This window comes from Geotrypetes seraphini, chromosome 9, assembly GCF_902459505.1.
Source record: "Geotrypetes seraphini chromosome 9, aGeoSer1.1, whole genome shotgun sequence".
Taxonomy (NCBI): Eukaryota; Metazoa; Chordata; class Amphibia; order Gymnophiona; family Dermophiidae; genus Geotrypetes; species Geotrypetes seraphini.
The window spans coordinates 76,150,009-76,173,288 of NC_047092.1; the positions used below are offsets into that span (position 1 = coordinate 76,150,009).

The 23,280-nt window shown below is 42.8% G+C and overlaps 1 protein-coding gene and 1 non-coding gene across 4 annotated transcripts in view; both read left to right on the forward strand.

The window, feature by feature from the left end:
* The window catches only part of SRGAP1 (SLIT-ROBO Rho GTPase activating protein 1), a 299,333-nt gene that overhangs the window by 240,958 nt on the left and 35,095 nt on the right, over nucleotides 1–23,280 (forward strand). For all 3 annotated transcript variants that reach the window (XM_033959332.1, XM_033959333.1, XM_033959334.1), the window contains exons 13-16: nucleotides 2,574–2,634; nucleotides 3,227–3,304; nucleotides 15,080–15,214; nucleotides 16,586–16,691. In XM_033959332.1, coding sequence (XP_033815223.1) covers nucleotides 2,574–2,634; nucleotides 3,227–3,304; nucleotides 15,080–15,214; nucleotides 16,586–16,691 — 380 coding nt within the window. The remainder of the gene's footprint in view (nucleotides 1–2,573; nucleotides 2,635–3,226; nucleotides 3,305–15,079; nucleotides 15,215–16,585; nucleotides 16,692–23,280) is intronic.
* On the forward strand, nucleotides 18,246–18,327 carry TRNAS-GCU. The gene has a single exon. It is a non-coding gene; the product is annotated as a tRNA-Ser (tRNA).

Consider the following 23,280-nt stretch of genomic DNA (forward strand, 5'->3'; position numbering starts at 1 on the left):
AAGAGATGGACATGCTATATGCTCATCAAGTCCTTTGTTGAGTTTGTTTCTTTCTTTTTCTCTTTCCTACCTAGTTCTCTCTTACTCCTAATCTGCCTTTTCCCCTCCCAACTTCATTAATATTTTAGTCCCTAGATCTCACCTTGCTCTCCTCTTCTGTGTAGCGAGGATACACAAGAAAAGAACAAGTTCAAACTGTTCAAGGGGTTTAGATACCAGCTTGTTCAAATTTACTGGTTGAACTGAATACCAATGTTCTCCCTAAGCTGTAATGGAATCCTCTTAACTGTAGTGCTTCAATACTGTGTTTTCAGTCACTAGGAAAAGGCAGGTTCTCTGTTGTAGGGAAGAAAGCCCATAAAAATGAGCAACTTGCTATGACCAGCCAGGAACTAGATGACAATAGCAAACCACAATTTTCTTTTCATGCTGCCATCAAAAATCTCAATAGCACAGTTTTACTAAAGTGCAGGAAGTTTTTACACTCACTATACTTTAATATAAAAAAATGAACACAGGATAAGTGCAAAGGATGTGTGGTAAGTTTTGTGGATACGCCCAAGATGTCCCCCTATAGTTATAGCACAGAAAAGCTATTTACTGCATGTGATGATTATTAACAATTAGTGCAGATACACTTACCACTTCCTCTCAAATTAGTACATGTTGTCATGCTAACACATTAACTAGAGACCAGAGGAAAATAAAACAGTTTTATACAGGTTTAAGTGCTTATGTATATAAATATCTATATTATAGAAAAGAGTATATATATACTATATATACTCAAACATAATAAACTGGGATTTTTGGGCCAAGAAAAGGCTCTTTATGTTCGGGTCAATTGCCCGCCCCTTCCCCCCTTCCCAGATCTGTTGCAGGACTTCACCAGGCTTGCTGTAAGACCTGGTGGACCAGAACAGGAAGGATCTCTCCCACTTCCTGTCCCGTGTGAATCTCATAATTCTCACCTCCCTCCCACTTCCCCAATTAGTATTAACAGTACCTTTAAACTCTCTGGTGGTCCAACGGTGAACCGGGGCAGGAGCAATCTTCATACGCTCTCGTTTCAACCACGAGACTGCGAGAACTTGCAAGGTTGCCGCAAGAAATGGTAGCCATTGAGATGGTGGCTCTGCATGGGGCAGGAGCATATGAAAATCGCTCCTGCCCTGCTGGAACACCAGGGAGTTTATACTAATCGGGAAGATGGGAAGGAGCCGAGAATTGTGAGAGTCGGCTGGGATAGGAGGCGGGAGGGATCTCAGTGGAGGCCTGTATCAGGGGAGGGAGTGGGGACAGGGTGCAGAGCCTGGCAGAGAGGTAGGAGGCTGGGTGCAGAGCCAGGCAAGAAGGGAGGGGGACTGGGAACAAAGCCTGGCAGGGCAAGAAGGAAGGGAAGGGGGACAGAGTACAGAGGCTGGCAGGTCACTTGAATATAAGCCAACCGGTTTATATTTTAGTCAACCATTTTTCCTCCTTTTTTGAGGAAAAATGTTTACCTCAGTTTATTTTTGGGTCGGTTTATATTTGAGTGTATACGGTAATTGGCTTACCAGCCAGCTATATTGAACACTATTTCTTTGTTTATCTTTATGTCAATGGTAAAATACATGGGCCAGATAATAATTTTAGGGCTCCTTTTACAAAGGCGCACTAGCGGTTTAATGCGCGTAATACCGCACACTAAACCACCGGCCACGCTAGCCGCTACCACCTCCTCTTAAGCAGGCGGTAGTTTTTAGGCCAGTGCGGGGGTTAGCGCGTGATGAAAAGTCGCACGCGTTAACCCCGCTAGCACGGCTTCCCTTAGTATTTATATGGCACCCCAAACATACTCATTGTAAATGATTGTGTAGAAGAGTCCATTGATAAGATTCCATAGTAATTTTGAATAAACTATTGCAAACAATTCATTTCTTAATTCAAACATTTCCCTTTTAAATGAATTTTGGTTCCTGACATATGCCTCATTAGCATATTAACATTATGTTTTTCATACAACATCCAGTTAATATTTTGTGTTTCACCACTTAAGTTCAGATATTTAACATTTTTGAAAAGTACAGTATCCGTTGTTCAGATTTTACCTAAACAAATATGTATGACACATCATACTATCAAATAATAGGTTGTCAGAGATGGTGCAACCGGTGGCAAGTCAAATGTGCGCTGTCAAATGCGTGCAGACATTTCAGCGCAAGGACAATTGCTGCGTGCATTTGTCTTGCGCGCAATTGACTATGAACCGTGCAACCTGGCATGTACATTTTTGTACATTTAGAAACAACTTCGGTATGGCATTATTAAAATTTCAATTAATCTGCCATAATGCTAAATTGTTATTTAGCAAATAATTTTGATGGTAGCTTAGTGACTGTAAATACAAAACGTTTGGAACATTATCCAAAATAATTATTTTATTATTATTATTGTCACTGACAGAAGCAATGTAATATTTTGTGATGAAATGTTAGTTATAATTGCAGGTTTACTGTACCCTCAAATCAGTCATTCAGTAAATATAATGATGACTGTAATTGTTTTAACAAGAAGTACATTTATTTCCTTAGGACTCGGGACAAATCATTCCTCTTATAGTGGAAAGCTGTATCAGATTTATCAATCTATATGGTAAGACTTTCCTAAATTTATATTTTATGAGCAACCTTAATCAGCCCTCTTGTAGTATGTACTTTCTCATTATTAGATTCCAATTTTCTTTAAATCACGCCTTAAGGGTATAAGGCTAGATTTAATAAATGACACCCAAAGTTAGGCATGGAGATGCTCCGCCTATTCTAGTATTCTGTAACGGGTACTCTGTGCAGTGTGTTTTTATAGAAAACTAGTTTAGTGTGTATTTTGCAACTAACTTGAAATGCTCAGGACCAACTAATGGCAGTTAGATGTGCAAATGCAGGTATTCTATACATCATGCCTAATTTCTGGGAATGTCCTTGACTCGCTCATGGCCACTCCCCTTTCTGTGTTCATGCTATGAAATTTAGGCATTCATGTTAGAGATCTGCAAGTAACTCCTAATTACTGCCAACTGAAGTTAACATTCCAATAAATTGATAATACCTAATTGACTAGTTTATGTATAAATCTGGAATCTACACCCCAATTTGCGCATCCAAATTTGGGCAACCTATACAGAATCCGGGAGATAGTGTCATCTGTATGCATTTCTCCACCTTTATTTCTCTTCCATTTTCCTTAGGTCTCCAGCATCAGGGAATTTTCAGAGTTTCTGGCTCCCAGGTGGAAGTCAATGATATCAAAAACGCATTTGAGAGAGGTAACCTACTTGTATTTTCAATCTAAAAAAGAATTACAGTTCTTAATTTTTAAAATCCCATTGAAATGAATTTCTTTCTGTCATATTGGAGTAGTTTGCCTGCTATATGAAATTGCTGTTTTGGATTTTAGAATATTGTGATGAAAATAGATCTGGTTGATCAGTATCTATCCTACTAAGGCAGGGGTGCCCAAAAGGTTGATTGCAATCGACCAGTAGATCACAAAGGCAACATGAGTCGATCGCGGAGCCCATCCCAGGCTCCGCAATAGTCTCATGTAGCCTTTGCGTTTTCCCCGTTCCCTGACGCTGTAACAGGCCAGACTGCAGAAGCGCCAGGCACACCAGCCTTCCCCCCTCCCCCCCGACATCAATTCTGACATTGGAGAGGAAATTCCGGGCCAGCCAATCACTGCCTGGCTGGCCCGGAACTTCCTCTCCGACGTCAGAATTGACGTCGGAAGGAAGGCTGCTGGCCTGTTACAGCGTTGGGGAGCAGGGAGAACTCTGCAGCAACGGCAGTTTGGGGGGGGGAGCCTGTTTCCAGATGACAACAGCGGGGAGGTTGTTTAGCGGGCTGAGTTCAAGTTGCTGAGTGATAGTGCAGTGGCAGTGGGGGATATTTTTTGTGTTTGGGGCTGTTGTAGAGAGAGGTATTTGTTGAGTTGAAAGGGAAGTTTTGGGAGTGATGAGTCAGTTGCTGGGGCTTCATTTTATCAGGTGGGACATTTTGATGGAGGTAGGGCAGTGGTGGGGAATAATTTCAGAGTAGGGGCAGTTTGGAGGGTTGGGAGATTAGAGAACAGGGAGAAACAGCAGAAAGGAGGACTTGCCTAACTGCTATGTACAGTATGTATGCAAATGTCTGTGCTATAGGACCTGGAACTGCTTCTCCCTTTGAAATGCACTGAACCTTTTTTTGGGAGGAGAGGGCTCATTTCTTTGAAACCCTACGTCCGCTTTGGCCCATTTTCAAAATCAATGTATCTTTTTATCATTTTTCCCACGTCAAATTTCATCCTATTCTGTTAAATTTTCAGTTATTTTGCCCTCAGTCAGACAGGCAAAAAGAGACATTTCTCAACCCCTTTTGTACAATTTTTTAAAAACTTCTATTGGTTTGGAAAGAATAAAAGGGAGGGAAAAAAAGTTTATTGTAAATGACTGTGGTGGAAGCTCCAATTTAGCCTCAACTTGGTGAGAAAGAAAAGACAGACAGACAGGGAGACAGAAAGGGAATAGAATGTGGCAGGGGACAGGGAGAAGAAGAAAAAATTGTACAGTCAGAAGAAGAAAGTGCAACCAGACTCATGAAATCACCAGACAACAAAGGTAGGAAAAATGATTTTATTTTCAATTTAGTGATCAAAATGTGTCCGTTTTGAGAATTTATATCTGCTGTCTATATTTTGCAATAGCGGTTTTTAACGCAGGGAGCCCATGAGCATCATGAGTAGCGCAGGGCATTCAGCGTAGCTCCCTGCACTAAAAACCGCTATTGCAGATTAGTAAAAAGGGAGGGGGTATATTTATCTATTTTTGTATAGTTGTTACTGAGGTGACATTGCATAAAGTCATCTGCCTTGACCTCTTTGAAAACCCTCCGGAATATAAATGATAATTAACATTTTCTCTGCGTACAGTGTGCTTTGTTTTTTTTTTTAATTTTATTGTTGGTAGATCATTTTGACTTGGTCATTTTAAAAGTAGATCGCAAGACCAAAAAGTGTGGGCACCCCTGTACTAAGGCACTGTTGCATTTTGCTAGTTGAGAAAATTTTTCAACATTGTGCTGTCATTGTAGAATCTAGAAGTAAATTGTGTTATATGAACTAAACAAAAGCCTTATTGGAAATTTATGCCATCACTATCAGCAAGGAAGAGAGTATGCTCAAGAGTTACTTTAAAGCACCCATAAGCTAATAAAATAACTCAGCCACCTGAGCTTTTTTATTGCAATAATTTTTAGTCACTTGTTTTGCAGGAAAGGTCTAAAAATTTGCCTTTGAGTCCCCCATCCCATTTTGAATACTGTATACCTAAGTTTAAATTTGGTTCCAGAATGTGCTATATTGTGTTAACTGGATATGATTCTGCTTAGGAAATTACAAGTCCTCCAGAATACAGCTGCAAGAGTGTTACTGGGTAAAAAGCCTCAGAGAGGGCGAGTCCTCTATTGGCTCTCTATTAGAGAAATAACCCAGTTTAAACTCTTGACCATGTCTTTTAAGGTTTTACAGTTTCAGAAGCCAAGGTATTTGAAAGAGAAACTTCTTTATTTATTTACTCCAAATCTTGCTTTACATCTGGGTCAGGGTAGTTTACTTCCAGTTCCTGATACTGGCATTATAAGTAAGGTAAGGTTGTGACTTGAAAGCTTTTAGAGAGTAGGTCCAGAGTTGTGGAATAAACTCCCTCTGGATTTGAGGTTAGAAACAAATCTCATGTTATTTAGAAAAAATTTTAAAACTTTTTTATTTCCGGATTAGCCAAAATATTTTATTCTTATGTCTAGATATTTTTGTAACCCCAATAACATATAATCCACTCAATTGGGGGGGGGGGGGTCTAAAGTAGACGCTAATTAGTCACATTTATCCATATGTCCATCTATTAATATTGTTAATTCAGGAAAAAGGCCTCAGAGTTTTAGAACTCTACACTAAGTCTTATAATCGACTCACATTATCGGTGTGATTAAAATCCAAATGGATACTCCATGATTCAATCATTGGATAAATGTGACTAATTAGCTTCTACTTTAGCCCCCCCCCCCCCCCAGTTGAATGGATTATATGTTATTGGGGTTATATTGGTTATCTATACCACTCAGTTAGTTATACTTTTAGCTATTTTTATAGCAAGGATTAGGTGTTTTAAATGTTTTCTTTCATTCATCTTCTTTTATTGCTTTTTGTGATTTTGTAAACCATTTTGAATGATGTTTTAGGAAAATGGTATATAAATATAAGGAAATATATAAATAAGGAAATGTCTCTCCAAAACTATAATTCAAAAATATCTTCCATTAAATTTAGATGGATACCGCTATTTACATATTCAACAGCAGATATTGTCTGAATAACTTTCTTTGACAACCTTTTTCCTAGCTAGTGCTAAATATCATTGCTTAATGAATAAAATTTCGATTCACCCTGCTGCCATCTCTTTATAAATTTTGTGCAGGCAATAATTTGTTCAATGAGGTTTAAGAATGATATAACTTAAACCCCACTAAACCTATTAAGCTAACTCCCAAAGTTAACTAAACTAAACTAAACCTTGGGTTTATATACTGCACCATCTCCACGAATGCGGAGCTCGGCACGGTTTACAGGAAGAAAGATGAGAGAGGAACTACAGTGGAGAGATTAAAGAGTTAGGTGTAAAGGGGGAAGGTGAGAGGCCTAAGAGGGGGGGAAGTGTTACAGTTTTGAGAATAGCCATGTTTTTAGGTGTTTGCGGAAGAGTTGGAGGGAGCTTGAGGTTCGGAGAGGGGAGGTGAGGTTATTCCAGATCTCAGTGATTCTAAAGGGGAGGGATGACCCAAGTTTGCCTACATGGGAAATACCTTTTATGGAAGGAAAGGATAGTTTAAAAATTTGGGAGGATCTGGAGGAAGTAGGGGTTGAGGAGTTCCAGGACAAATAGTTTAAATATTGACCTCTATGGGTTTGATATTCAGCTGGCGATTCTCAACATTTTGTTGACTGCTGCCAGTGTTATGCTCTGAAATTCAGTGTCAGGCTATGTCCAGCTCCAGCATTGAGTTTCTGGGTTTCCAGAGTCAGCTAAACCTTAGCTGGTAAAGTTCAATATTAAGCACTTATCTGGCTATTGGACACCATGTAAAGATAGGACTGACTCTTATGCGGTCCTGTTTATGCAGTGACCTTGGCTGGTTAAATGTTGAATATCGGCATTTAACCAGCCAAATACCGATTCTGCCTTCCAGAACACCTCAAAAATAACCAGTTTTGCTTTAGGGACTAACTAGTCATTTTCAATGGCAATGACTGATTATCATTGAAAATTAGCCCCAAACTAGCAATTTAACCAGTCGGAAGCCATTTCTGGCCTGCTAAATATTGACCCCTATATTTCTAAAGTCAGTAAACAAGCCCCTAGGAGAAATTTCTATAGAGGAAGATTAGCAGGAAAGAGATTGCAGTTGTGTTCTACTGCAGAGCAAAGAGACTATGAACACTATGAAGAAGATACTGAGGGACAGTTTGCAGATGTCTGAAATGAAGGTGGTGATAAGTGCAGATGTGTACAACGAAGTAGGCAAAATTTATTGTGACAACCAAATTATATATTAAAACCTTTTTACCAAACAAGGGACCCAACACGGTCCATGTTTCGGACAACCTTCATCAGGGGTCCATGGTAAAAAAAGGAAAAAACATGTGTCACAAAAAATGTTGGGAAAAACAGTAAAGCCAAACAAACAATGTGTAGCGCCGAGAGTAACTAAATAAAGTAGGAATCTCGCTGAACAAGCAAAAAAAAAAATTAGAGATGGTGACTGAACAGCTGGCAGAACAGTTAGCAATGCTTAAAAACCAGAATGTGCTACTCACAGATTGAATTGAAGATCAGGAGAATTGCAGATGGAGAAACATTTTCTGACTGATGGACCTTCCAGAAACTGTTAAACAAGGACTCACTAGCTCTGTGTGATTAGAAACCTTCCTGCTGTTCTTGGCCTGGATGTAGGAAGGAATATCATCTACACAAAGCAAGCATGCTACCTGAGCTCACAACCAGCAGAGACATGCAGGAGACCTAAGCCTATGATTGCTAAACTTTGCAGATAAAGTTGTGATACTGAAAACCTACAGAGCCTCTTGCTGGTTGGAGCTTTGATGAGCCAAGGTAATGTTTCAAGATGTCTCCATTCAAATGGCTGCACCCCACTGAGAGCTCACACCATATTGCTCACAACTTTGTAATGGGCATAAAGTTCTCACTGCAAAACTTAGCTTAAGTGCATATTTTCCATCAAGGCTCTACAAAGGGTACACAACCCCAACTGAACGTAAAAGGTTCCTGCACAGCTTTGGTTCAGCTGCTCCAAACAACTGTGGTTAAGAAGCCTGAGGAACTATTTGGAAAGTACTGATGTGTCTGCTAGTTCATAGACATGCTGATCAGCAAATTGATTTCTCTAGTTGAAAGGCACCTAAGTTTCACGGACTGAGGAGAGTGTGTAACAGTGTGTTTGTGATTGTATTTTTCTGTGATTGAGTGGAAATTACACCAGGGCTATGGGACCGGTATAAATATACACCATTTGCTATGTCCTGGACATATGGTCACTGGCAGAGAAGAGCCTGGTCTGTGCATGGTGGATGTTGCATAAAGCCCAATAAAACTTCATCTTGGCAATGTTAGGCTGAGGAAGCCCAGGCCTTTCTGTTTACTATCCTTTTATGCTGGTATGCACCTTCAGACTAATTGCAAGAGTTCTACCAGCTAAGCTCTGGGGTCATAAAAATACTTTGTAGTTCTAGAATTTTTTTCTCCTTTCCTTCTATTGTATTTCTTGTGCAAAACCACTTTTCCAGTGGAGATCTGCATGTTCTGTTGAGGGATTTTCCGAGTGGAGGGGGAAATAGCGAGGAACTATTAAAGTATATTAGAGGGGGAGAGGAGTATACTCTGGGAGTCTGGAGTGATAGAAAAGAAGTTTAATGAACAGATAGAATTAATTGGCGGGGTCCGAGGGGCCCAGGTGGAGAGAGAAGTACTGAGTATATTTCTGGGGAGAGGAAAGGAGGAGAAGTGAACAGGTAGAACTGGAGTGCAAGTGAGAAAGTTAGAATACCTGACTGGGTTGGAGGAAGGGAAGTGCTTATTCATAACGTATGGGGGCCATATTTGTTGGCACAGGAGAGACTTGACTTTATGATAATAATAATAACTTTATTTTTGTATACCGCAGTACCAGAATAGTTCAGAGCGGTTTACATGACAAGAGACTGTACATCTACAGCGAAATTTACAAATAAGTCAACCAATCAATGTAACTTAGCAAGTCGGGAGCAGGCAAGAAGGAGATAGAGGAGATAGAGAGGTTATAAACAAGTCAATCGGCATGGCTTAGGAAGTCGGGTGCAGGTAGGGAGGAGGCAGGTAGGTGGGAGGTGCAGGAAGGTGGGAGGTACAAGGCATAGTTAAAAATAGAGTTACAAGGAGGGCAGGAGTCAGAGATATTTGTCAAAGAGATAAGTTTTGATTGACTTCCTGAAAATTTGGTAGGAGGGAGAATTAGAGATGAGAGTGGATAGACATTTGTTTCATTTGCATGCCTGGAAAGCCAGGGATCTGTCAAGGAATCTCTTGTAGATGCAGCACTTTAGGGACAGGAAGGCAAACAAGTGGGCGTTATGTGTGCAGGTGGGGCCAGAACAGACAAAGTGATCTGATAGGTAGATTGGAGACGAGCCTGTTAGGGTTTTGAAGCAGAGGCAAGCAAATTTGAAGATAATCCTCGCCTCCATAGGCAGCCAGTGCAGTTTTTTTAGAAGGGGCTTATGGTCAGATTTTTTGAGATTATAGATGAGTCGAACGGCTGCATTCTGTACGAGTCTTAAGCGTTTGATGTTTTTTTTTAAATGAACCTAGGTAGATGATATTACAGTAGTCTAGGATGCTCAGGATTAGTGATTGGACCAGTAATCGGAAGGAGAAGAAGTCAAAGTAGTGTTTGATGGTGCGGAGTTTCCAGAGGGTACCAAAACATTTTTTAATCTGAGCATTGGTGTAGACTTCAAAAGTAAGGCAGCGGTCCAGGATGACTCCAAGGATTTTGATTGTGGGGTTAATTGGGTAGTCTAACCCGTTAAGTTTCAGGGAGGTGTTTGTTAGCTTGTTGTTGGGACTGGCCAGGAAAATTTTGTTTTTTTCTGGGTTCAGCTTTAATTTGAATTGAGTGGCCCATTGTTCTATCTTGGTGAGGATGGATGAGGTGAATTGTTCAATCTCTTGGGAAAGCGAGGTAATGGGAATGATAATAGTGATGTCGTCTGCGTAAATATATGATTTTAGTTTTAGGCCATGTAGACATTGAATAGAGAGGGTGAAAGAGGGGAGCCCAGAGGAACTCCGCAGGGATTGTGCCAGGGTTGGGAGAAGGTTCCATTGAAGTGTACTTGGTAAGAGCGGTATGATCTGCTTACTACTGAGTTTGAGAGCGTGCCATTTTGAAATTGGTTATATATTTGGAAAACTGGCAATGGGAGTGTTCATCAAGGTAAGGTTGAGGCCTTGGCAACCTGTCACCAGTTCTTAATCTACAATAGGACATTGCAGTACCTCCTATCCCATGATTTCCTCAGAAGTCATTCATTTAAATTTTCTTAACAAGGATGCAGAGTGGAGTCTATAGATTTGCACTTAATGTTTCAAAAGTGAATATGTTAAGCCCAGACCTGCTGCCAAAAGGTGCTATTGCCTATATTTGCTCAACTACAGAAACACCAAGAATGAAAATGGTTCTTAAGAAGTCCATATAAATAAAACCAGCCTGCAGTTAATCTTATTGAAAATGTAAGGCAGCCATGAAAGATGATAGCAGTCATTTTTCAATTTGTATATTACATGGAAGTCTAATGACAAAAATGTCCTGTATTCTTTGAATTGCTCAGTAATTCAGTATTTGGGGATTATATATAATTTTATGTTATGTGTGTAATATATTTTCTGCTTTTTATTCATTCCATATGATATATGCATACTTCAATGCCCAAATTGTTTACAGTTAGCTGAAACAGTCAGTGTGGTTTGCTTTTAGTAAAAAAAAAAATTCTGATTCTCTAAGAGAATCCAGAGTTCTCATGGTTTAGAGTTGTGCTATTCTATTTTTATAAAATAGAGGCCTTCCATTTGGATAATGGGGTTAGACCTCAGGCCAGATGCTTTTTCTCAGTAAACCCTCTGAAGACCTTCCAGGATTTTCTTTTTTTCTACTTAGCTTTATGGCAGGGCCAGATACTGTTAGTATGAGAGCATCTAAATCCTTTTCCCTAGTACTTTCACAAGGGTATGGGCATATAAGGGCTGTGTAACCAACTTTTGGAACCAGGGCCGCCATCAGAAATTTCTGGGCCCCTTACTGAGCAATCTTATTGGACCCCCCCACGCACCCCTTCCCCCCCTTTCTTCCATGGGCCGAATACACACATACTTTTCTCTGTCGCCGCACTCTTTGACCAAAAGATTTGTAAGCCTGCAACCACGTCAAGGTAGACTCTTTCAGCAGGGCCCTAACCTAACCTAAACTAAACTAATCTATACCTATCTATTCTAAACTAACATATATCTAATACTGAACTAATAACAAACATCTGCATAATAAATAACTAATAAATAATAGTGCTAGTAGCTATAATTCACTTTTGAATGTAAAATCTCAGTTAAGGATTTCTTTTGACCTTTGTAGGCCAGAAGTAGATCACAATTGCACAATATTTTTGTAACAAGTATTAAATGTGTTTTTATAAATACTGTAAGCTTAATAAATATATCAGAAAAAACTACACATCTGAGCGCATATCTGAACATACACATCTGTATGATCCCATCCTCCTCAGCTTGCCTATAGCTGCATCATGCATGTTAAAAATGTACGATATGTTGATATGTGCACCTTCCTTCCTTCCCATCCATCCTCCTCAGCCTGTCCTTACACATCCACAGCTGCATGTTAATGATGATGTATATGTTATGATGATAAATAAGTGCATATGAGCACATCATTAACATGCAGCTATGGATAAATATATAATGATGTTATGAGTGTGCACCTCTTCCTTCCCATCCTCCTCAGCATGTCACATACAGCATGTTACATTACACAGACTTTGTGTAATGTAACATGCTGTATGTGACATGCTAAGGAGGATGGGAAGGAAGAGGTGCACACTCATAACATCATTGTATATTCATGAATCAATCTGATAATCATCACCAACAGGCTGTGTGTGTTATGGGATGGAGGAAGAAAGGTGCATGGGATGGAGGAAGAAAGGTGCATGTTTAAATTGCGCGGGGACAGAAATCCCACCCGTCCCCGTGAGGACTCCCACCCGTCCCCGCGAGGAATCACTCCATCCCCACCCGTCCCCACGAGGAATCCCCTCCGTCCCCGCGAGGAATCCCCTCCGTCCCCGCCCGTCCCTATAAACTACAGAAATAGTCATTTCATTTAATTATGCTACTGAATTAAAGGCTCTGGTAGAAACCCATTTAAAAATAAGCAAAAAGACTTTATTAATTTGGAAATATTAATTGGGAAGAATATATACTTTGTAAACGAGTTTCTACCAGAGCCTCTAATGTTTATAAATTTTTATCAACACAACTAATATACTACTTTATCCTGAAGCAAAAAAAAAAAAAAGAATTTTTTTCCTACCTTTGTTGCCTGGTTCTGCTTTCCTCATGTTCTCATTTAATTCCTTCCATCCACTGTCTCTCTTCTTTCTGCGTCTTCCATTTGCTCTGTTACTGTGCCTCTCCTTTTCTCCCCCCTCCCAAATTGGTCTGGCACCCATCTTCTTCCCTCCGCTCCCCCCATAGTCTGGCATCTCTGTCTTCTTCCCTGCCAGTGTCTTCTCCCCACTCTCTCTTCTCCATTTCCTTTCAGCGTCCTTCTCCACCCCCCATCTTCCCCATGTCCTGTCAGCATCCTTCTCCCCCCTCTGTCTTCCACATTTGCTTTCAGTGTCTTTCTCCCCCCTGTCTTCCCCATGTCCTTTCAGCGTCTTTCTCCACCCCTTTGTCTTCCCCATATCCTTTCAGGGTCCTTCTCCCCCCTCTGTCTTCCCCATGTGCTTTCAGCGTCCTTCTCCCCCCCCCCTGTCTTCCCCATGCCCTTTCAGCGTTCTTCTCCCCCCCATCTTCCCCATGTCCTGTCAGCATCCTTCTCCCCCCTCTGTCTTCCACATTTGCTTTCAGTGTCCTTCTCCCTCCTGTCTTCCCCATGTCCTTTCAGCGTCCTTCTCCCCCTCTGTCTTCCCCATGTCCTTTCAGCGTCCTTCTCCCCCCTCTGTCTTCCCCATGTGCTTTCAGCGTCCTTCTCTACCCCTTTGTCTTCCCCATATCCTTTCAGGGTCCTTCTCCCCCCTCTGTCTTCCCCATGTGCTTTCAGCGTCCTTCTCCCCCCTGTCTTCCCTATGCACTTTCAGCGTCCTTCTCCCCCCATCTTCCCATGTCCTTTCAGCGTCCTTCTCCACCCCATCTTCCCCATGTCCTGTCAGCATCCTTCTCCCCCCTCTGTCTTCCACATTTGCTTTCAGCGTCCTTCTCCCCCCTGTCTTCCCCATGCCCTTTCAGCGTCCTTCTCCCATGTGCTTTCAGCATCCTTCTCCCCCCCCCCCGTCTTCCCCGTGTCCTTTCGGTGTCCTTTTCCACCCCTTTGTCTTCCCCATGTGCTTTCAGCGTCTTTCTCCCCCCCCTCCCGTCTTCCCCATGTCCTTTCAGCCTCCTTCTCCACCCCTTTGTCTTCCCCATGTCCTTTCAGCCTCCTTCTCCACCCCTTTGTCTTCCCCATGTCCTTTCAGCCACCTTCTCCACCCCTTTGTCTTCCCCATGTCCTTTCAGCGTCCTTCTCCATCCCTTTGTCTTCCCCATTTCCTTTCAGGGTCCTTCTCCCCCCTCTGTCTTCCCCATGTGCTTTCAGCGTCCTTCTCCCCCCCTCCCGTCTTCCCCATGTCCTTTCAGCGTTCTTCTCCACCCCTTTGTCTTCCCCAGTGCTTTCAGCGGCCTACTCCCCCCTCAGTTTTACCCATTTCCCTTAAGCGTCTTTTCTTCTCCACTCCACCTTTCCTCCCTTTCTCCCTCCCTGCCCCTTACCTTTGTGGCGCTTCCCCACCCGACCGACAACAGAACAGGCCTGGTCGGACAAACCTCCCTGCCCTGTAGCCACGAATCTAAATTACCTTCTTACAGTAGCTGGAGTATTGAAGCTGCTGTAAGAAGATAATTTAGATTCGCTGCTACAGGGCACGGAGGTTTGTCGGCCGGGCCTGTTGTCGGTCGGTTGGGGGAAGCGCCACAAGGTTAAGGGGACCTGACCGACTGTGCACACACCCCCCATGGCTGCACCCGGGGCGGACCATCCCCCCTCCCTTCGGAACATGACTGCCTTTTCCCTACCTGCCCTGCCGCAAGCAACCGACTGGAAGTCTTCCCGATGTCAGCGCTGACGTCGGAGGAAGGGAGGGCTTTGCTTAAGCCCTCCCTCCGACGTCAGCGCTGACATCGGGAAGACTTCTGTTCGGCTGTGTGCTGCGGCAGGGCAGGTAAGGAGAAGGAGAGGAGACTATGCTTGCGACCCTGGGGGAGCCCGGGCCCCCTGTCAGCTCCGGGCCCCTGAATGCAGGACTGGTAGTACTGCCCTGATGGCGGCCCTGCTTGGAACATTGATACCTTGCATATTGATCCAGTTACCCACATTGAATGCTTGTAGTTTAGTAATTAATGGTAACTAATCTAAAACATGTTTTGTGTTGATGTACTGAACTTAAACATGGCTTGACCTTGACCTAATTTGAAGTTAATTATAGGACTGTCTTTTACTAATAGCTTGTTCTATTGCCATTAACGTGTTCTTTACTGCAAGGCCTATTGCATGACAAGATCTCTAAGCTAATTTTTGATATTTTATTAATAATTATCCCATTGCACAAATAAATATAAACTTATTTCATCTCATGATCTGAGTTCAGTCTTTTTATTGTTAATCATTTTTATATTTTATTCCTTTAGGTGAAGATCCTCTAGCAGATGACCAAAATAACCATGATATTAATTCAGTTGCCGGAGTGCTGAAGCTCTACTTCCGAGGACTGGAAAATGCACTCTTTCCTAAGGAAAGATTTAATGATCTGATTTCTTGCATCAGTAAGTTTCTGCTTTTCAGTCATCTATTTTGGTTTGCTTCAGCTAATTCTCTTTGTTCTTTACTTCTCTTACTCTTCCCTCTGTCTGTGTAGTATTTTCATAAATAACTTCCTGTAAAGGATAACTGCTTGAATTTGTTCAAGGCAATTTTCCTCACATCTGCAGTGATATACGTGCATTATTAGTCATGCTTGCAGCTGTGACCGCTCCCTTTTTTCAGTAGAATTATATATAACTAATTTCTGCCCAACATAGCAAGAAATTATTTCTTTTGTGAATGTAGCAATGAGACTTTTTAAAACTTTGTTATAATTTCCCTTTACTCTGTTATTAAAAAAAAAAAGTATGAGTAAGCAAGAGTAGTAGAAAAGTTAACTAAGAAAAGCCAAGTTTTCACTATTTCTCCCAATGCCAGATGAAAATTAACACACTATCGCTGGGTTTTACTAAACGGCGCTAGAGGTTTTTAACACGGGTACTTATATGTCTTTATAAAGTATCCTCAAAATAGATGCCTATTTAGCCTTCCCACCTAGTCAACCTGTTCAAAGTTGTCTTGTTAATGCTAGACAATTTTGTCGTATAGTAAACAGCTTGTGCAAAGCATCTATGTAACTGTTATATTCACTTAGCTATAAATTATATATATGTTAAATGTTATTCTTTGTTAAAGATAGAAAAATCTATAAAGCTATTTAAACAGCCTTTTATAGTGAAGGTATCCGATGATAGATCCCCTGAGGTTTCTCAATATGAAAGGATATATCATGTGTGTTCTTGACTCTGCTGACAAGAAATGCATGGTTACAGAGTTGTTGCCACATTTGGGACTGGAACTTGAATGCTGTTTTGTTTGTTTCCCTGAACTATGAGCGGAGTTGTTTTTCTTAAAAATACAGCTAAGGACCTTGGGGAAATAATCTCAGTGAAATATCTGAGCATGTATTTTATATTGATGGATTAATTCCATAAGGTGTTCATCTAGATTTGGATGTAAATAAATTTGAAGCAGGAGAGATGTCTGTTTACTTTTAAGGCAGATGGCGTTGTCTAGTGCACTGTGTTCATAGCACTTTTATCTTCCTGCTCTTCCTTAATCCTCCATTTATGTGCACTGCTTTTACATATAGAAAACAGCTGCTGCTTAGGCTTAAAACAAAGTACATTTTCCTTTAAGCAACCCATCATTATTTGCTATTTGAAAATGATCTCTTTCTTCTGCTCTGCTTTATTGTTAAGATGTTCTATCAGGCAGCGTACTTCTTATAGAGATAAAATGGACAAACAAGAAGTGTGTGTTTTTGTTTTTTTTTACTTTGTAACACATAGCATGTAAAATGATGCTGAGAATATGCTATCTTCCGTCTGCAGGAATAGATAATCTCTATGAGAGAGCTCTACATCTCCGCAAAGTCCTTCTGACTGTTCCCAGGTCGGTTCTCATTGTGATGAGATACCTCTTTGCCTTTCTCAACCAGTAAGTATCTAATGGTTTATTTTCTCATATATACATTCCCCTGGATTCATATTTGTTGTCGGTTTTAAATCATTAATTAAGACAGAATGAAGTTTCTTTTGAAAATATCTCCTTCAGCTGAAAGACAAGGAAAACAGAAAGAACAGCCCAGTGTTACGCAGTAAAGTTGAATTTTTCACTTGTTTTAATTTTGCTGCCTGGCTGGCCCAGAACGTCCTCTCCGACTTCAGAATTGACGTCGGAAAGACTTCCTGTCGACTTTAGCAGCTGCAGCATGGTGGTAAGAGCAGGGGAAAAGGAAGGAGGCTTTTTTTTTTTTTTTGGGCGGCAGGGAGGCTTTGGCTAGGGAGAGAGGGACAGAGGTAGACAGGCAGGCTTCGGGGATGAGGGTGGGACAAAGTGTGGAAAGCAGTGAGAGGGACATAGGAAGGAGGCACTAGGGGCACTAAAGACATGGGAAGGATGCACTGGGGGCACTAAAGATATGGGAAGGAGGCACTGGGGGCACTAAAGACAGGAAGGGGCACTAAAGACATGGGAAGGAGGCACTGGAGACACTAAAGACAGGAAGGGGCACTAAGGACATGGGAAGAAGGCACTGGGGGCACTAAAGACATGGGAAGGAGGCACTGGGGACACTAAAGACATGGGAAGGAGGCACTAAGGATATGTGAAAGAGGCACTGGGGGCACTAAAGACATGGGAAGGAGGCACTTGGGGGCACTAAAGACAGGAAAGGGCACTAAGGACATGGGAAGGAGGCACTGGACACTAAAGACATGGGAAGGAGGCACTGGGGGCACTAAAGACATGGGAAGGAGGCACTGGGGGCACTAAAGACATGGAAGGAGGCACCGGGGCCACTAAGGACATAGGAAGGAAAGAGGGAGGGAATAGAAAGGGTCAATTCATGGGCCTGAGTGCAGAAAGAAAGAAATGAAAGAAAGGATACAAAGACAGAAGGAAGCGCAACCAGAGACTCATGAAATCAATCACCAGACGGCAAAGGTAGGAAAAATGATTTTATTTTCAATTTAGTGATCAAAACGTGTCAGTTTTGAGAATTTATATCTGCTGTCTATATTTTGCACTATATTTGTCTATTTTTCTATAGTTACTGAGATGACCGAGCTCGCGGAGATAGGGCGGAAACGGAGTTTTTAAATTTTAGTCCTAGTAGTTTGCCGGTCCACTAAATAATTCTTTTATTTCTGCCGGTCCACGGGTGTAAAAAGGTTGAAAAACACTAATGTAGAGTATGCCGGCTTTCTTTTTCGCCCAGCCGCACGCGCAGCTGCTCAAGTTGATCAATCTTCTCCTCTCCTGTAACTTCCTGTTTCCGGTTGCATCAGAGGAGAATATTGAACAAATGAGCAGCCGTGCGTGCGCGGGTTTTTGAATGCATGCGGCTGGGCGAAAAAGAAAGCCGGCATACTCTACATCTAAGGTGAGGTGGAGGGAGGGAGATGGCGGAACGCTGCAATCGGTCGTGTGTCTGCTGTTTTTGTATCACTGCCTGCCTGCGCTTACGTTCCAGATCCTCCTGTTGCTCAAGACAAGGTGGCTGAGTGGTTAAGGCGATGGACTGCTAATCCATTGTGCTCTGCATGCATGGGTTCAAATCCCATCCTTGTCATTAAGGTTTGTTTCTATTGAAAGGTAGGGGAGGGTCTTTGAGGTGGGCAGACTGGATGGGCCGTGGCCCTTATCTGCCGTCTATTTCTATGTTTCTATGTTTCTATTGTACTGCAGCATCTGCATGACATGTGCTCAGTGGCATTTTTAGTGTGCACAATTGACCTGATTCGTGCTATAGGTGAACATGGGGGCACGTCATTGCAAGGGAGGACAAGTCAATTGATTTATTTTATGTTCTGTTTTCACTACAGGGCAGAGGCACTGAAACAGATTCTCAGTGCAGTAGTAGTAGTGGCAGGTCTCTCTTCTGTCTTCATGGTGTTTCGCAGTACTGAGGCTTATATGGATGCTGCGGAGACAGTGACGGGGCGGTGAATGGGATGGCAGTGACGGTGTCGGGGCGGGGATGGCGGTGACGGTGACGGGGCGGTAAAGGGAATGGCAGTGAAGGGGACGGTGACAGAGACAGATTTTTTTTCCCCGTGTCATTCTCTAATATGGTACTCTGCAATATACTCGTCTCACAAGAAAAAAGTCAGAGTAATAACACTGCTGATATATGAATTTTGAGGCTTTTTCTCCACCTGTTGATGAAATGTTTATTGGGAGTGTGTAGCCCATCTCTGGCGTGTAATATTTATATTTTTTGGTATTTTTTGGACCCTGCAATTTACATCATATTGGAGTGAAGGAGTAGTTTAATATTTAATGCAATAGACTGACATCCTGGAGAAATGAGTGATTCCCACTGCAGCTACTTGTAACCCAAGTACAAAAAACGCATTACAAAAATATCTTGTCAAGTTTGTGAGCCCTCTAGGGACAGAGAAAGTTCCTGCATGTAAAGTGTACAGCACTGTGTGTCTAGTAGCGTAATATGCTCTTATTTAAAATAGAAAAACTATAGCAAAAACACAGCACAGATTTATTGTAAACCGCCTAGATAAACTTGATAGGCGGTATATAAATACCTAAATAAATAAATTTATAGAGTAAAGCAAATTTCCACATTTAGCACCCTATGCAGCAAATTCATCCTAGTGTTGGCATGTAACAAATCCAATTTTTGCATTCAGTATATGTTAAAATGGGACTTTACTTTTGTGATAAAATTTACTACATAGCATCTTAATTTCCCTTTCTAGTGCAAAAGGCATACGAGTCTTGAACCAGTAGGTTATGCACATCTAATCATGAGTTGTGTAGAAGGTATCATTTACATTTTTCGACTCTACCTCCTGTATCACTGAGCTATGCTGTATCTCCTCTGGATCAGCTGGGAGGGCAACCCTTTTCCAGGGCACCTAACACTTTTTGAAGCTTGGGAACCATTTCCCTGGTAGCTAGGCTCACTCCTGGTCGTGTCCAGATCTTGAACGCAGGCTGTATAACTCCATGTTGGTCCTATGGACTTTATCAGTAACCAGCTGCATACCCCCTCTTCCCCCCCCCCCTTCTCCCGAGACAGGTGTGGAGCTGTGGGGGTCTGAGGTCTTGAGCTCTTTAAGGGTTTGACTGGCAGAGAAACAAGCATTGGGATTATTTATACATAACTGTGAGTATAGTTTATTGTTGTCTATGGGAGACATCGGGGGAGTCATTAATTGCAGTATTGGGGGTTTTTGGGTCTTGGTTTAGGGTCCTCCACCTCTAAAATCCCCTTTTCTGAAATTTTAAAAACTTATGTATAGCTCTCCCGGGCTGTGTTTTTGGAGCCAAAATGCTGCTGCAGTGGCTATCTTGGATTTCCTAGTTTGATTTTAAAAGCCTCTTTATGCCTTAAAACACCTCAATTTTTATTATAATTGTTAGAGATGGACTCCTCAGGCTGTTTTGCCCCTGATTTCATGCCAGATTTGGGCTGGATGGCCGGCTGAGGAGTGTCCGTGTACCACATGCCGTGAGGCACATGAAGGGGAGGTGGGCTGTGCTTACACCTCTTGGCCCTCTATGGTGATGGAGTCACAGCTGGTTCATTTTCTAGGTCAAATATCCCCTCTAGAGCCCTCAAATAGTGACTCGGCGTCTTCGTGAAATGTGCTGATGTCTCTGGACCCATGAGTAGACAAGGGGAGTCCCTGCAAGAGTCCTCAGGGCATCCTATTCAGAGCTTTACTCCTGATTTTGTGAGTCTAATGTTTGAAGCCTATTTGGCTTATCAGGATCTACCTGCATTATATGAGGTTGTTCCAGTAGTTTCACATGGAGGGTTTACCCTCACAGGACATGGTTCCCACCGATGAAGGTTCATCTGCAGGAACCAGAGGTCCATTTGAAGAAGGACTGGGATGGCTGGAGGTCGGAATCCATGCCTTTGCTCCCTCAGAGTGAATCGTCAGTTTTGGAGGATTCTGGGTCTCAGGCTCGGCCCACCAATTAGAAGTCTGTGGCAGCCCTGGACCAGAGGGAGGATCTGATGGTGTGTCGCCTTTTCACACTGGCGGCTTTTCTGGAGATCATTACAGACTCCTTGCGCAAATTAAAACTGGAACCCCCACAGACCTCTGTGGCTCAGCATTCTGTCATGAGCAGCTCTCAGACCATATTTTTTCTTTCACATTAGGATATTACACTGATGCTAATGGAGTATTGGGAAACTCTGGAGGGCCCTTTGCGGATTGCCAGGACTATGACAAAGTTGTACCCAATGGGTCCTGATTTTCAGCAGCTGTATGTCCTGCCTAAGGTAGATTTGTTGGTATCACAGGTTACCAGACATACCTCTGCCTATTGAGGAGGGAGTGATTTTAAAGGATGCACAAGACCATAGGGTGGATTTAATCCTCAAAAGACAGGTTGAGACCTTGGCTTTGGGTCTGAAGGTGACTGCTGTAGCTTCCTTTGTTGCACATGCCTACCATACAAGAATGCGTTAGACTCCGTCAGCGGAGGACAACACCTATCCCCCACAGTTGCTAATTTTGGGAGTGGACTTTGCAGCAGATTCTTTTTAAGACGTGTTTAGCGTCATGAGCAAGGTTTCTGCTTATTCTATCTCTGCCCGTAGAATGCTCTGGATTAGGCAATGGGTGGGAGATTCTTCTTCCAAAGCTACGTTGAGCAGGCTACCTTTCAATGGCAAAGGGCTGAATGATCTTATGGGCAGTGTAGTGGATCGCCATCCTAAGTCTATGCCAGACAGTAGACCACGTGCCCTTGGGAGGACAGGTCGAGGTACTTTTCATGGTTCTCGATGGTTTTGTCAATCCCCAGCGGGGCCATTTCCACAGAGATCATTTCATGACTCTTGAAAGAGGTTTGGAAGCTCCAAGTTCCAGTCCAGCAGCAACCTCCAAGAAGTCCCAATAACACCAGGCCCATCACCAAACTCCCGCGGATAGGAGGGGGATTGTCAGCATACTGGGAGGCCTGGGCAATGATTTGATTGGACCACTGGGTACTCAACATCATTTGAGAAGGCTACAGGTTCGAATTCTTCCATGTTCTATTAGACATATTTGTGGAATTTCCAGCCAAGCAGCCTGAGAATGCAGTCAAGGTCCAAGCAATGGTGAAATGGCTCATGGATACTCAAGGAGGAGAATCCATAGCAACTGAGGCATCGGGCTTGGGCAGATGCTCTGTACTTTATCGTGTCCAAGAAAGACTCAGATAACTAGAGGCCATTCCTGGATATGAAGTCAGTCAATGCAGCACTGAAAGTGCCCCAATTCTGAATGGAGACTTTGCGTTCAGTCATAGCTTCGGTGGCGCCAGGGGAATTTCTACCCTTGCTGGATTTGACAGAGGCTCACTTAGCATATTCGCTCACAGGAAGTTCCTAAAGTTTGATGTGCTGGAGAGACATATCCAATTCTCGGTGCTCCCCCTTTACCAGGGCAGGGATCCTTGGATGAATGGCTGATCAGAGCTTCGTCCAAGACCAACAGCGAGAAAGCAGGGCACAAGCTGTCAAACTGCTACAGAACCTAGGATGGATCATCGATTTTCAGAAGAGCCACCTGGAGTTGACACAATCCCTGGAGTACTTGGGAATATGCTTCAACACGATAGAAGACCATGTTTTGCTACCAGACTCTTGGAAACTGAAGCTCAGACTTCAGATTTTGGAGATCCTAGCAATGCCAGCTCCTACTGCTTGGCACTATCTAAAGGTGCTGGGGTCGAAGGTAGCAACCAAAGAGATAGTTTCTTGGTTGAAATCTCACCTACTCTTTCTCCAGAATGCACTATTTCCCCACTGGTCTCCGCAGATGGATTCTCTCCAGATGCTGCTGATTTGGACAGCAGAGGTGCATCACAGTTTGCTTTGGTGGCTCTGGCTTGAATCATTGTCTAAAGCACAGGTGTCAAACTCAAGGCCCACCTGGCTGTTTTATGCAGCCCTTGGTGCGGTGCAGCGTTTTCATTGTCGCCTCCATTGTTATCTTCTGGCTGGCTCCCTCCTCCTCACTGCCGCAGTGTGCACAAAGCCTCAGGCGGCGGCTCTTATGCATGTCCTGCGCCTGAACCGAAAGCCTTCTCTCTGATGTCGCAGCGTCAGAGGGAATGCTTCCTGATAATGGATCTTGAGCACTTGACCTTAGAGCAAAAGGACTACTTGGAGATTATCATACTACCCTCTAAAGATCTAAGAAACCAGCGACTGCCACAGCCTATGCTAAGGCTTAGAAAATGTTCCAGTGCTGGTATGCTAAGCAGAATGTAGAGCCTTTTAAGGCTCCAATGTCCGTGGTCCTAGCGTTTCTTCAAGACAGACTTGAGAAGGGCTTGGTGGTTGGTTGCCTCAAGCCAGGTGGCCGGCCTCTCATGCTTTAGGGCTTGAGTAGAAACGGTTTCTTTTGATTTCCATCCCAATATAGGCAGAGTTTTGAAGGGAGCTTTATGACAGCCATTCCTGGCATGGAGACTTAACATTGTCTTGCAGGTCCTTAGTAAGACTCCATACGAGCCCTTACACGAGGTGTTGTTGATGGATCTTACCATTAAG